Source organism: Thamnophis sirtalis, unplaced genomic scaffold (genome assembly GCF_051295495.1).
Source record: "Thamnophis sirtalis isolate CommonGarterSnake01/CBP01778 unplaced genomic scaffold, rThaSir2_p1.2 scaffold_10, whole genome shotgun sequence".
Taxonomy (NCBI): Eukaryota; Metazoa; Chordata; class Lepidosauria; order Squamata; family Natricidae; genus Thamnophis; species Thamnophis sirtalis.
Genome location: NW_028261390.1, coordinates 18,138,079 through 18,154,272, shown reverse-complemented (window position 1 = coordinate 18,154,272; position 16,194 = coordinate 18,138,079). Strand labels below are relative to the sequence as shown.

Below are 16,194 nucleotides of genomic sequence, written 5' to 3'. Positions count from 1 at the left end.
TCCAATCAAATGTCAAAATGTAAATGATCCTTAAATCCCCAATATTAACCATATTTTATTTTACTGAAATCTGACTAAAATCAATTTAAAGGAGATATTAGCTTCCATTATTGCTATATACTTCTATATATATTTTTATTTCAATTGTAAGATGCTCTAGACTTTGTAATACTGGTATTTTCCAATGGCACTTTAGTCCACATCTACTACTGAATGAATCATCTTTTCCAATAATTAAGGTTTTTTTTAAAAACCAGGCTGGCTGATAAAAGTTGGCAAGTTATTATTATAATTTCAAAACCCATTCAGCAGAAAACAAAACAAGCAACAGAGATCAGTGAGGGCAACAAAACAATATTAGGAACACTCTGGCATTGCTAAAGTTTGATTTTTTTGGTTTTCACAAAAATAGCGACATTTAAAGGTATAGGCCAACACTTCCATTAGGCTGGGATTTTTATGAGACACTCTCATGTCTTGTGGTTAGTAGAGATTGTTTCAGCTAAGCTGTCCAACTTCAACAAAATAATGCAATCAACCTGAAAACAAATAAAATTAAATAATAAAATAATAGGTTAATGTGAATAAATGAAAGTCTAAGTCTATTTCAATTGTATTTATATATTGACACATGTTAGTATGTAATCATTTCCAAATAGTTCATTGAGTTTTACAGTAATTTACAACACAATGCAAAGCAACCTTCTCAACCATATCCCAGTCCTCTAAATATGTGGATTTTAGCTTTCATAATTCTTACTCAACATGACTCTAGGAAATCTGGGCCCTGAGGACATAAAAGGTTGGAAAAATGTAGAATACTGGTATCAATTTGAATAGTCAAAACAGTCCTTAGAAAGATGGCCCAGCCTGAGATGTATGGTCACCAAAAGCTTTGACAAAGCACTTTTTACTGCTGAGAAAATTACATTGAAATGTCCCACAAAGTCATTAACAGGCAAGCTTGAGAGAGATTTTACACTTCAGTACACTTGATCACAATTAAGTGATTGCTAAAGGCGTGTGCTCCTTCAATGAGCAATGTTCACCAATGACAAACTTCTACTTTCTTAATATGAGATGGGAAACTCTTTTTATGAAATATTTCCATACTATTTCTCATCAAACATCTGTTCAAACATTTGTAGAACGTAACAAAGTTTAAAATCATATGCATGTATATACTTATAGGAGGGATTAAACATGCAGTCGGTTTGGGAAACTGGTATACACTACTTCTAAATAGTTAAGGAATTCCAAAAGCTATTTTTAATATCCAAAATGTGAGCATGGACATAATCATCTTCTATTTCTTCCATCAATATGCATTTGATCTTGTGTATTTAATTCCCCCCCCCTTTCCGAGCGGGCCAAAAGCTACTATGCTATTTCCGCTGTGAATGTGGCTGCTATCACCCACCTGACAGGTGCTAAATACAGCACTCAACAAGGAATTAATAATTTTTTGCAATTCATCTCCAAATGTGTTGAACAGATGCCTAAAACAAATTTCAAGAAAGGTACGGTTTGGCTTGCAGATTCAAAATAAAAACCAAGCCCAGTTTTTTAAGAAGAAAACAAAACAGGCATGTTATCTACAGAAATATGATGCCAAGATAGGAAATGATCCATCCCCCCACTACCATTAGATCATCCGCGTTTTAAGCTAGCTTTTCCCAAAAGGACTTGCATCACGGAGTTGTATACACAAGAATAAGTCTGGAGAAAATTCAACTGGCTCATGTTATGCACACAGGTTCAGTAGATTTAGAGGCCGTAGATTTATGCATCGTTCCCAGGAACTTTATCCCTCTGCTTTTCCATAAGAACGCATTTCCCTCAGGAGGCTACATTATTACATTATTATCATGTATGACAGGAAGAGCAATGTGGTGACCTGGAGGTGAAGACTCTCACCTCTCACTCAGAAAGTTGCTAGTTCAATCCTAGGTAGAGACAGATGTTTCTCTATCAGAGCACAAAGAGAAAATATCTGCTGCGAACTCCATTGGCATCAGGAAGGGCATCCAGCCAGTAAATACTCAACTCCATTTGGTCATCCTGACCCTACCCCAAAAGCAAGGGATTACAGGGTTGTAAAAAGGGGGAAAAACATATTACAAGAATTGTTCTTATGAGTTGCATTGACAGACTGATCCAGTTAAAACTACAGAGGCATTTCTTACTCAAAGGAAATGAGAGAGGGAATTGTTTCCCTAAAACTAGAGTAAACCTCAGTGGTAGAATGTATGGCTTTTTATATATAAGGTCAATTCAAGGCATTTGTAGGCAGAAACCTCAGTCTGAGACACCACCAAATAAATAAAGTCAAAGGAAGATTGTTCCACTTAAACTGAAGAACCAATCGGATTATTTTTCAAGCCAGAATATGTGCAGGCATTTAGTTTCTCTTTTTTTTTTTGTTAAAATAAAGCCATTTATTTATTGCCAGTCAAAGGGATTTTATTCTATTTGCTTATTGCTTTAGTCCAACACTGATCTCAGAAAAACTAAGTGGCGTAGGAAAACAAAACGAAAACAAACAGAAGACATTGATTAGTGTGTTGCTTCCTATATTCGTAAACCCAAAGTACACATATTGGGTGTCCTTTTACTTAAATGTGGTAGTGGGTTGGGCACATCAAAGCAAGGAAAGTAACATTAGTGGGACTGCAACACATCACGAGATATGCAAGTATTGGGACTATGAGATGATCATTTTAATAGTTTAAATAAAATCTTGAAAGAGCAGACAAGTGTATTTTTTCTTGATGGTTTATGCCAAAATTTTAGTGGCACAACAAGAGAGATGCAGAGATCCATTAATTTATAGGCTACCTCCACAGGGATGCTAAGGGAATGAAGCCTATTCGAGTTCTGGACTTGACTGTCCCCTCCAGTGGTGAAATTCAATTTTTTTTTACTACGGGTTCTGTGGGTGTGGCTTTGAGGGCATGGCAGGGGAAGGATACTGCAAAATCTCCATTCCCACCCCACTCTGGGGCCAGCCAGAGGTGGTATTTGCCAGTTCTCTGAACTACACAAAATTTCTGCTACTGGTTCTCTGAAGTACTCAAAATTTCCACTACTAGTTCTCCAGAACCTGTCAGAACCTGCTGGATTTCACCCCTGGTCCCCTCTTTCTTCTCTCTAATACTACCCATGCAGAGAGACTCCCAGCTATTGTTATTAACTACATTTTGGTTTATTTCAGAGTTAAGAACAAAGTGAATTCATACAGCACTCAGCTATTAATGTAGGTTAAAATACAACCATTATCCAAGATTTGAAATCTGATGTAGCTGAAGACTATATAAACTACAAAGAAAAATGTTTTTTTAATCCACCCAAACATCTGAAAGGATTCAAAAATTCAAGTGAGAAAATTATTTCCTACTTAGCCTGCAACCCTTCTCCAAGGAAGACTGAACTGTTCTGAAAATCGTCAATTATTCTGTGTCTTTTTATAAATGTGCTTCAGTCAGAGAATACTATAAATGCTACCTTGCTCCTTACACTTTTATTCCGTCTCCTTGTCTGTATATAGTAATTTATGCAATCTTTTGAAATGTGAAGCATAAACAGTTTGAATTTAGTCCATTTTTAAGTGTAGAGTTTCAACATTCTTTTGACCAAAATTTCTAGCAATAGTTCTCCATCATAAGTTCTCTAAGTGTTCTGAAAGAATGAAGGTGTTGCTTCATTAAATGCTAAAACCCTATTTAGTAAATCTAACACAATCATATTTTCAACTAGTTCCTATTTAAAATGCTGTTTAAAAAAAATTAAAAAATTAAAAAGCAGCTGTGTCTGCAAATAAGGTTGGAATTTATGTTGTCAGTCCTGATAATAAACTATAGTAATTTCATTTTTATTAATTCTATCTGAGGTGTTCTCCAATGCAGTATAATCTACTGTTTCTTATTCAATATTAATGGCTTTAATTATGAAAGTATCATATCTTAAAAGTTTTCACCCTCAAATTTCTTCAGTGTATTCAAGTATGTAGTCAATTCTTTTACCATTTTGCTAAGCAGTTACCACATTTTTCGGACTATAGACGCACCAATGTTTTGAAGAGGCAAATTTTAAAAAAAGTAGTTAGGTAGATAGAGGGGGAGAGAGGCAGAGAAAGAAATACAGAAGGGAGAGAGTGATAGTAGTTAGGTAGGTAGATAAAGGGATAGAGAGAGAGAGAAATACAGTGGATAGGTAGGGAGAGAGAGAGAGTGTAGGTAGGTTGGTAGGTAGAGTAATAGAGAGAGAAATAGAAAGAGATAGAGAGACAGAAATACAGTAGATAGGGAGAGAGAGAGTAGGTAGGTTGGTAGGTAGAGGGATAGTTAGAGAGAAATAGAGAGCAATATAGTAGATAGGTGGGGAGAGGGAGAGTAGTTAGGTAGGTAGTTAGATAAAGGGAGAGAGAGAGAAATAGAGAGAGAGAAAAATACAGTACATAGGTAGTTGTTTCTGCTGGCACAGCACTTGATCAATGTAATTCTCTTCAATCAGAGCTTTCCAAAAGGAAAATAAAAGTTTTTGCACTCTGCAAACCTCCCCAAAATGACCCGTTTTTTTGCAAAAATGGACCCATTTTTTAAAAAAAAGGCATGAATAGCCTGGGGGGGGCTTGCAGAGTGTTCCTGGGGGCATGGGGGCCCAAAAAAGAACAAAAAATGGCCAGTTTTTTGCAAACACGGGCCCATTTTCCATTTTAAAAAAATGCACGCATAGCCTTATGGAGGCTTATAGTGCTGCTGGGGGCTGGGGCAAAAATCAGCCCATTATTTTGCTCATTTCTGATCTCCCCAGCCCCCAGGAGCTCTCTAAAAGCCTCCATAAAGGTATGCACGGCCATTTTGATGAAGGGGTGGGGCTTTGGGAGGCAAAAAAATGCTGTATTCGATGTATAAGATGCACCCAGATTTGCAGCCTCTTTTTTGAGTAAAAAAGGTTCGTCTTATACTCCAAAAAATATGGTACATATTGAAATTTTTAAAAGAACGAAGTGATACCTATTCAAATAGGCCAGTGTTTTTATTTCTCCAGTATCTATTAAAATCATCCTAGAGACAACCTATCCATGTGGGACCTACAAGATGGTATTCATTTGATGGCACATAATTAATCCATTTAAATACTATTGCCTAGATTATTTATGCATCCAGCATCACTTGCTGTAAGATGGAGATTTATCTATATAAATTAGACAAATTAATTTAGCTATTTCCCACCATCTCTTTTCTATATTTCCATCTTCAAAAACAGCCACATCCATGCTTGTGCTTTGTTCAATGATGCCACTGGGCATCAGGAGACCATCTAGAAATGGTCATATTCCAATATCCTTAGATACTGCTGTCCAATCTATAAAGATCCTCCTTCTAATTGCTATGTATGTATAATGCACTGTGCACCATCTTCCCAAAGACTGTAAAAAATAAAAGTAATCCACCATCCTGCAATTGATGTCCCTCTTCTAGCTTTCAGTATAATTCAATATCCCCCTAGGAACTGCCTTTTTCTACCCGTCCAACTCGATCTAGCAGATAGGATATGCAGCAGCTCCCAGCAGGCAAGGCGTGTTGACTGGCAGGGACTGGACGATGGGCTTTTTCTGCAGTAGCCCTTGACTTATGGCAAATCCTCCCCTCAAGAGATTAGAATGGCCCTGACCTTATTAGCTCTAAAAGCTCTAAAAAAAGAAACTGGCTGTGTTCCCGCATCTGGGGTGCTGAATTTGCTAAGGGCCCAGTTTCCTAGCTTTATTGTTAGCTGATCAAGTATCTCAGCTGCTATGCATATTTATTTTGGACCATCATTTTTTTCTTTAGTTTTTTTTTTATCATTTTAAAATATTTTATTGTGTTTATTCCAGCACATTTTTTAAAATTATAAACCACCCAGGGCCATTGATTGAGATAAGCAGCTACAAATGAATAAATAAATAAAAATAACTCTTACATAAATGGACAATGAAACTGAGGTATCACACTAATGCAAACTATCTTAAGCTATGGCACAAAACAAATAGATTTTTCTGGTGTCGCTAATGTTTAATTTGCTTTTTTTCTACAAAAAAATGGGGCAATTTAAACCTGGTAATGAAGTATCCGCAGGAAGAAAAGCAAGCTCAGAGAAGTGCATAATCTGATCATTTTTGACAGACTGATCAGCATTTGACAACAATTTCACATGAAATTGTGATAATGACGACATAATGAGGGGTAGATTCTACTGCTATTAGATGGATAGAGCTAATTGAACAATTTTATCTAAGTATACATCTGCAACTTTGTACTAAGCAGGGAAATGGTAATGACTTCTGTACTACAAGGCTCCATCATAGGTTCTGCGCTATTTGGTCTGTTTATGAATGACCTGGTTATGGAATTAGAAACCTTTGAATGATTTGGATATGGGGTTAGGTTACTAAATACAATGGATTCGACAGTAATATATTTAAACTGCAGTCATGCTGAGTGTGTTGAAATTTGATTTAAACATTGCTATAAGAGAACTGCATGGACTTATCCAGGCAGTCTAGGAGAATCAGACACAAACAAAAGAAAAAATATATAACATCTTTTCATAAGTTTGCTAATCAAACATTTGGAATTTGGAAAGAAGATAAAAGATCCAGAAGAAACACAGGTTTCACAAGTCATTTTTCTGCCTTTTGTATTCGATGTTCACACATTTTGCAACCTCAACCCAGTTGCTCATATGACCTTAACTTCTTTTAAGTTTTTTTTATAAATATACATGAAGCTTGTAACTGAAAATAGATTCACAAAGACATATTCTCTAGCATTTTGTAATGATCTAAAAATTATTTGATTGCATTGGCCATTGGGAGAAGTTATCTTTTATGGAGGTTAGGATGTTACATGGCAGTAATACATTTGCTACAAAGGACATTATAGAAATGATGGGAGGTTCCACAGGGGATTGATGATAACAGCTGGAGTGGGTTACCCCTCAAGTATTGTTAATTCTTATGGTGCCCTAAGGGCTTATCGAACTGAAGTCATCAGCTATGATAGAAATAAATTGCTGCCATGTCACCTGCTATCTCTATGCTAAGTTCACTTGACCGCCTCCTGCCAATTACCTCCCTATGACCAATTAGATCCCACAGATTAGGCCTCCTCCGAATACCATCAGCTAGCCAATGTTAACTGTCAACCCCTCGGGGGAGGGCCTTCTCTGTGGCTGCTCCAGCCCTCTGGAACGATCTCCCCATGGAGATTCGGACCCTCACCACTCTTCAGGCTCTCCACAAAGCCGTCAAGACCTGGCTGTTCCAGCAGGCCTGGCGCTGATGAGTTCCCAGCCCCACTTGAATTGCTGTGATTGTTGTGTAGCTTTTAAGCTGTTTTTGTATCTTGTTTTTGTCTTATTTGTTTTTGTATCTCCCCCTTCCCCACTTGTTTGTTAGCCGCCCTGAGTCCCTCGGGAATAGGGCGGCATACAAGTATAATAAACATACAACATACAAACATCTTAAGAACATAAGCAGTGACCTAATGGATTGAATGCCTGGACAATCTAACTCAACAATCTATTCTCGGTGACCAACCAACTGTACCAGGAAGCCCACCACTTACCCACCAGATGGCCTTCAGAGGAAGTCACACTGCCCTTAAAGCTAACAACCACTGATCCCTATGATTTTCAATAATGTTCATCCTTACAGTACAGCTGATCCCAATGGCTTTTGTTTGAAGGATAGTTGATTACAATGATGAGTGAAGATATTTGTATTAAAATGAAATTTACTTTGCTGGTGTCTTTTCCAAATGTATCTTTCTTTCTAAAATTTCCAATGTTATTTCTGTATTAATCTGTCTTTACTGTACTCAAACAGCTTATTAAAAGGACAGCGTGCACTCTGAGGTTATTTTTATTTCAAAATGAAGAGTGTATATTTTCTTCTTATGCCCTTACCAATAATTTCAGTGTGATACAGTTCATTAATTTTCTCTTTTTTCATCTTCTAGAGCAGCAGACTGCTTACATCAATTTATTTAAACCTCCTCCTCCTCCTCCCTTACTTATGCTCAGAATATATTCAGGATTAATAATACTAAAGTCTAAGACATTCTAGCTCTAGGATCAAGCTTTCTCATACTAGTCATCGTGTGTCTGATCTGAGATCAGAAAGCAGATAGGCAGATATGCAAGCACAGAGAATCTACACTGTCATCTTTCTAAAATGTTTTCTTGTTTGTTTTTTTAAATTCATCATACAAAAATGACTGAGCAGATAATTCTGGGGTAAAGTTACAAAACAGTCGTACAATGAAAGTACATCTTCATTTGCTCATCTTATAGAATTTCTCAAAAGGAAGAAGTTCGTTGCAAAAATTATCTTGAACTGGCTTCCATAATTTTCCAATGAGGTTGGAACAACTTGTTTTGAGTTCTTTGTGTATTTGCAGCTTTTAAAGTTTTACATTAATTCATTAAAAACTATTTATTGTTAGAATTTGAGGAATACTTTTTCTAGGATGTAGGGAAAAAGTATCACTAGTATATAAATAGTATCCACATTATTTTTATTCATTATTCATATTTGTGTTCCACTTTTAGAAAAAAGTTTATTCCAGATTTGTTAACTTGCATCTGATGTGTTCACATTCTTACAAAATAAATATGATTTAAATTTTTAAAAAGTACCTTAAATGATTTTTATTCTCCCTGAAGTCAACTGGCTTAGAGGCTGTAGTCCTAATGATTTTGCATTGCTCAATGAAACAGCCAGGTCAATACTTTTGTCATTTCTTAAAAATAATCTGTGAAAGGGATTTGATACTTTGTTAAAATTGAACCTAGCTAGTTCATTGCAAGGTGTTGCAGTGTTAATGTAATACTGACATGTAATTTCAAAGTCTTTTTGCATTTAAAAATCTATCAAAAAAATTTGTTATACAATACAAATATGCATTATATACAATACAAATACCAACAAGAATTAATTCTGATAGCAGGGTATAAATGTAATAAATAATTAAAAATAACAATAAACAGCACCTTGTGATTAAATAGAAATGTAAACTATCAAAAAGATTTTCCCTTTCTGTTATCTTATTTGCAGAAAAAAAATTATCCCATTAAAATAATTTGTCTAAAATGGTATAAGGTTTCCTGCTTGAGCAGGGATTGAACCTCCAAGGTCCCTTCCAATTCTGTTATTCCATATTCCATAAATATAAAGCAAGGCAAGGAATGAAAACAAAAGAAAAAGTCTTAGAACTACAGCATACAGGATATGCTTCTAAAATACATTTCAAGTATTTTATCCATATAATATTCTATGCTTTAAAACTAGTTCCTGCTTTTTCCTAAGCTTTGTTAAAAGAAAAAATAATTTCATAAGCGTTGTTAAAGTTAAAATTAGTTTCAAAGTTATTTTAACAGCCCCCATGAACTAAAAGATCATCTCTTCATAATTTTGCATGCTGTGACAAATATGTCTCATGAAAACAACTATTGCTCCTGAACTACAGGCATTGCCATTGATCTATCTGCAAAATAAAAAAAAATATATATGATTCAATGCAATGTTTATACCACATCTGAAAAACTCGATTTTTTGCAGGCCAAAAATCTTACCTGCTACCCTTTATTTCAGTTCTCTGAATCAGTTTAATATTAATGTCTAAGAAGATTGCATCAGAAAAATGACAGTAAAGCTCTAGAACTGTACAGCACCTACACACTGCTAAGTAAATATATTAATATCACACATCTTTTTATCAAAATAATATGAATTTTTACAAGCTCCATATGAAACAAAACTATGTACCTGATCCCCTTAGGTGCAGAACATTCAAACCATTTAATCATAAAACCGACTTGGCGATTTAGTGCTCAGAGAAGCAAATTTTGATGCTTTGACATGATTTACCAAGTGGGCAGAGAGTCACAAGGAACACTTAGTTCTGGGGCTTTGGGAAAAGAAAATCAGCCTTAATATATTTCTCAGGCTTTCCAACAAGTGCAGAAAATAAATCCTGTAAAAAGCAGATAGGAAGATTTAACCGTAAAGATGTTGCATAGAAGCTTCAAGCTAGATCTATGTTCAGAACTCATTACATTTTATTGTGATTTCCCCCCTCCAAAGTAGTTGTTATAAACGCCTTCTCTTCAAAAAAAGGAGAAGACTGCAAATCAGACTGTGGCGTGTTCCCTGCTGACAGAAAACAAGGACAACCGCAAAGATTCCTAGCTTTGATTCTTGGAGATTTCCTCAGGAACAGCAGGAGCGCCTGTAAAATCACATACAGCCAACAGTGCAGTGGCCTTTCCAAACCTTTTTAGTTCCTTCCTTGCTCGTCCTCCTCTTTTCCTCTCCTTTGCAAGCAACAGTGTCACAGCAAAACAATGCTGGGAAACAAGGCGTCCAACGCATTAAGCAGCAATGCAGTATCTATGAAGCTGGCAAAAGGTAGCAGTGTAATTACTCCAACCAACCTTGCAATTATGTTAGGAGGAGGCAGTCCCAGCGTGAAAAATCAACCAAGGTTCCCAGTGTCGTTGACAACTTTTACCCGGCAATTCTTCTTGTCACTATACAGAGACCACCTGGCCCAAGTCTCGGGAGTTTCTTGGCTTCCTTTGCTGAATCACTCGCCTCTCCCTTTCTCTCCCTTTGTCATCTCTGCCATCCAACTCTTGCTTTCATTCTCGTTTCCTTGAAAACAATCTGCTTCCAAATACTTGAGGCTCCATATTCTATTCGCAGACTATTCTTTCATTCTATTCATTAGGCCCCCTTTCCCACCCTATTTCCCCCTCCTCCCTTTTTTTTTTTGTCAGTGATATGTTGTATCCTTTGATTATAATATCTTCAATATTTTAACTTTTCTTATTTTTTCTGGTAGCTCCTTATGAATAGTCAAACTGGCTGAAAGTATTCCAGATGACTAAAGCAGTATAGATGATGGCTAGAGAGTTTTTACGCAAAGGAAAGACAACTAAACTATGACTAGGCAAGCTTTGTGACTCGAGTCGATGTCCACGTGAATGTCCATCATGGCTGTAACTGTAATTTGCCATTTCATGTGTTTGAACGCAGCCAGCTTATGCAACAAATCATAATTAAACAAACTGTGATTTAGCATACATGAGCCCAGTCTAAGTCAAAGGAAAAAGCTTATCTTATGTATGGATATATACATACATTTACTACTCTCCATAAAGTACAGGCAAACTAATCCACAGATAAAACAGCATCACCTATTGATAAAAAAGAAATTCTAGCTATTAGACACAGGTACATTAAAGTAAGAAAGAGAGAAAAGGGTCTATTTTAAAAAGGGAGACACAGGAACCGACATCATAAATTATCCACAACGTGCACAGCAGTTACAAGATTAATGCAAGCAGTAGCTCCTTTTCCTAAAAAGCTTGCAGTCCAATGTTACAACCAGCACCCACAGAAATATTTTAGCAATGGTTATAGACATGCTTGAAGGTTGCTATAGGACTGCAGTCAAAGTCTGTACCTTTGTACATGATTAATTGTAATTAAAGGCAGTACCTTTATATTTAAAATTAGATTAATATATTAAAAGAGATTCATATAATAAAAAGGTGTACAGCTAAATGCTAAAAGTTAAAATACTTACAATGTGTTTAATAAACAGAGCTGTGCGTACTCATACAAAAATAAGACTATAGTGCAACAAATATGAGGTAATTCTGAAAGTATGGACATACAGGATTCAACAGTCGGCCATCAGAACTTTAAGTCCTATGCTCCGTTGAAAATAAACCTTCAGGAACACTGCTTTTATTATTTGAGTGATTTACATTGCATGTTTCTGTTCCTAAACTTCAAAACATCGGCAAAAGCAGTGGACAGATTCATTCAGTTCCAGCCTAAACGTCTGAGTGGATCAAAGAAATTAAAATAGCTTTCATGGTTTTCTCCAGACATTCTTTAAGTGACCTAGCTGGACACTTCATTACTAACAGTTTTTTTAGCCTTCACAAAGGATTTAAGATTTTGATGCCTTAAGCAAGTAAGTTTTTCAGGGTGAAACAAGTTATAGAAATAACTAGAGCATTCTGGGAATATTCCAATTCTTCTTGGAGACTTGACTCATATATACTTTCACAACCCAGCTTGCACTATAAATTAAAAACCCCAGGAGCCTTCAAATTGAGTCTGAAACAGTACGTGCAAGAAACTACTGAAACAATATACAGTATACTATGAAATTAATAATAACATTTAGGAACAAGATTTAATCTAGAGCATTTAAATCTTTAGACTTTGGGGAAAACCATTCCATAAATTGAAAATATCTGGCACAGGACTGGATATTGTTTGTGCTAGGTTGCCAAACCCCCCCCCCCAAAAAAAGAACTACAAATTAGCTAACCATGCTAGTATATTGTGCATCTACAACTCATTTCTTATTGTACAACCCCAGAAATTTGGGCCTAGTTGTTATAGAAATGTAAATAATTAAAGTAAATAGAAGTGAGTAAACATGGGTAAGAGGTTGTGTAAACACAGCATTAGGCCCTCTACCCATTTGCTTCTTAGTGCAGCACAATCATGCTGAAACAACTTTCTCTCGTTTGTTTGATGTTGCTTTCATCTGATTCCCACCTTATAAGTAAGGCAAACAATCCTACGAATCAATTTCAAGGTGTGTAAAATGTGTAACATTTTACCACCAAGGGAAAATCTGGAGACTACTAGGATTGATCCGAAGTGTATTTTGGGATTGTGGTGAGACAGGAAGTAATCCCTTCCCTTTAGTCAGCCTCCAACCTTTACCATCTCCTTCAGTACTTTATTTCTTGAATTCTTTTTATAACACCACTTTCCTTTGGTTGGTGGACACCAGCTTCTCCGCAGGCTTCCAATAGTGGCAGATCCCCATTATGTCAATTAAACTTTATATTTGGCACTTCTTTTCACTTCCCTCCTGCTGAAATAAGAGAGACATTGTCCAACTACTTACAACTTACATGACGAAGTAAGCCTCACTTTTCTCAGGGACTATTTTAGGGTTGGCATTTCTCTCGTATGTATGTATGTATGTATGTATGTATGTATGTATGTATGTATGCATGCATGCATGCATATATATGTATGTACACACACACACACACACACACAAATGGGAAGATCAGACCAACATAGACAAGCCAAAGAGTCCTAACATTGGACCCATCCTATATTTACAATTCAGCACTCTGAATGATGGATATTTTCTTAGGGATGAGAGAAAAAGTAAAGGAGAAAACTAGTCATTTTGTCTAATGTGAGTGTTACACATGCATATAACATCCTTCAGCGGAATCTTGGTATAGATGCAATAGAGGCAGGTACAGATTAGCAATGGGGACAGGCAAGAGCTGAGAGTCTCCTGGCTACTCCAGAAGCAAGATGGTTTGTGGAGTTCCAAAGAAGCTATATAATATTTTATCCTCCAAAGTTAGATAATGCAAAACAAGCAAACAAACCAAAAGCATTTTCACTATCTGCAAGGAAATGGTTTCCCTCTATGACCATTGTTGCCCCTAGAAGTTTCAGAACTTTTGATGTGAAATTAAAGAATCACCTCTCGTACATCTCTTAAAGCCACTAGTGAGATTGCTCTTATTTGTTTGTCCACACTACTACCAACAGCTTCTGAAAAAAAAGAGGCAAGAGCAGGTTTGATATACAGTTCTCAACCTCAGTGTTTGGGGAAAAAATACAGCAATGGCTAATTAATGAAATGAACAGGCCATACTTAAAAAAAAGAAAAACACTAGTCCTGATATTTCAAGGTAGATTATTTCGGTGGCACTGCTTGCTTAAAGTGAGGGATTATGATATTGCATTAATCGCTCTCTCGGTTTCACATATATACAACACAAAGCATTTCTTGAAAAAACAACTTATGCAAAGGGGGCAGATAATAAGTCTCAAAACAAGCAAACGGCATAGAACCATTAGATGTATTTCTTTCCTTACTATATTTGAATAATTCCAACTATATTGGAATTCAAGGTTACTTTATGCTCCATAACCAGATAGATTCCCTTCCAGGCATTGATCCAGACTAGGCCTCCTTACAAGTAGTTTAACCCAATGTGCTCAGTGGTAAAACAATCCAAGGAACTTCAGCACAATTGACATTTGAGTAAGTGTGGCCTGGAAATGCTGTGTTAGTAAGTGGTATCCCTGACCGGTGCAGCTTTTCCCTTAAGACGTTTAGTGAAGTTTAATTGACTGTTTTACTAAATGACGATGCAGTCATGTCTTTTTTTTCCCATAACAGACCATCCCGTCTGAAGTAATCCCTGTTCCTCTTCCTTAGTAAGAAAATCTAATGATGTATACAGGAGCCCTTGTAAGGACGCTTGCGTGGCAGGTTACCTTACACAGCGAGAATAATATGCCCACAATGCTCAGGAAAGAAAAGTCTTAGACCTACAGCCAAACCGAGTTCACTTCAATGAAATGATGTCCAGCTCAGATAAGGCAAGGGAAACTTGGCAACTGATTTTGGAAAATGCTAATGGCATAATTCATTAGAAAAGTGGGATTCTTGGTTACTGATAAGGTGGCAAGACCTGAACTCAGGACAACCTTTTTCCTCATTCCCAGCTCCTTCTTTCCATCTTGGAAAGACCTTAGCAGCTGCCACCTCAACCATCCCCCGGGTGGACTAAGGTTACTCAGGGTACCTGCAGTCCTCCTGTCCCCCGCTACGGACATCCTGGCAGAGCAGCGTCATAGGAACGCCCCGACACTTGAACTGAGGGAGGGGGAAAAAAAAAGCACACTTGCTTTTTCCGGCTCCCCCACGAAAGCGAAGGGGATGTGCGGATGAGGAAGTTACAAGTAGTCGGCTTCCTTCTCCCGTTGCTCGGACTTGAGAGCAAGGAGGAGGAGGAGGGGGGGTTTAATCCATGGAGGATTATCCCCCCACCCAAAAAAAGACGGAGAGCGCGCGAGGGGGGAGAACGCGCCCCCGACTTGCTAACAACGCCGCCGTCCTGTTCCACCCCATCCGCCCCTAAGGCGGGTTTGGTTTTAAAGGGCTGCCGGCTGTCCCTTTAGCGCAAGCCAGGACCCGGCTCGAGGGGATGCTTCAGCGGACCTTGACGGAGCCCGGGAGAAATGAAACTGACCTGCCGGGCTCGGGACAACTTACCCATGTTTCGGCCACAGGAAAAGGGAAGGCGGCGGCGGCGAGGCGCTGCTTTTTTTTTTTCCTCCCCCCTCCTCCCGGCGGCGGCTTCCTCTGCTGCTCGTGGGCTGCTTGGCTCTCCGCCTCTCCCGCGCCAGGGAGAAACAGGCGGGGCCCGGGGCTAGTGCAGCTGCTTGCGGCCAGGAGGCGCAGGGCAGGGCAGAGGCGCGGAAGGAGGTGGGGAACCAGCCAAAGGGGGCCAGCCCGAGCGCGCCGTGCTTTTCCTTGCCGCGCCTGGCTGCGTGCGTGTGTGTGTGTGTGTGTGTGCGTCTGTGTGTGGTTCTCTTGGGGGCGCTCGGGTGCACGCGCGCCGCCGTCGTCGGGAAGCGAAAGGCTGCCTGCGCCCGCGCTCTGCCTCTCTCTCTCTCTGTCTCTCGGTAGCAAAAAGGAGGCGGAGAGAAACGAAGGGGGAATTTTCCGGGGTGGTTGCGCGAGGGAGGGAGGGCCGGCGCGTGCGCCGCCGCCGCCCCGGCTCGGGCCGGTCCACCCTGACGGTGCCTTTGCCTACAGGGGGAGCGAGGCGAGGCGGCTTTTGCAGGCAGAGAAACTGATGGGGTCGCTCGGGCGTTTGGGTACAGCCGGGCAAGGCCTGCCCGTGAGAAGGCTGGCAACTCCCACAGAGGAGGAAGGGGAAGCCAGCACCCCAGCTGGAGAAAGGCGGCGGCGGGAGCGGAGAGCGAGCAGTACGTCGGCCGCACCTGACTTTGCCCTGCCTGAGTGGTCGTGACGTCCGGGGTGGGGTTGAATGTTAGGACGCGTTAATTTTACAGGGATGCATTGGAATTCTTTAAAAAGATGATTTTATCTCTCTCTTTTTTTAAGCCATACCATTGTTTCCCTGAAAACAAGACACCCCCCCCCCCCGGATAATAAGCCCAATCTGGCTTTTGAGTGCATGCTCAAAATATTGATAATATTTTCCCGAAAATAGTGCAACACAGCAGCAGCCATCAGGTGACCTCGTTTGCCATTTACGTGCACATCA

At 38.8% G+C, this 16,194-nt stretch overlaps 1 protein-coding gene across 4 annotated transcripts in view; it reads right to left on the bottom strand.

Moving 5' to 3' along the window:
* The window catches only part of RAP1GDS1 (Rap1 GTPase-GDP dissociation stimulator 1), a 90,346-nt gene extending 74,853 nt beyond the window's left edge, over positions 1–15,493 (bottom strand). For 2 of the 4 annotated variants that reach the window (XM_087724119.1, XM_087724120.1), the window contains exon 1: positions 15,174–15,490. In XM_087724119.1, coding sequence (XP_087580245.1) covers positions 15,174–15,177 — 4 coding nt within the window. In that variant the 5' untranslated portion in view covers positions 15,178–15,490. Of the gene's footprint in view, positions 1–15,173 lie in introns of all 4 variants that reach the window. The other 2 variants (XM_087724121.1, XM_014055937.2) reach the window with 2 other exon arrangements.
* Between the last annotated feature and the right edge of the window lie 701 nt (positions 15,494–16,194).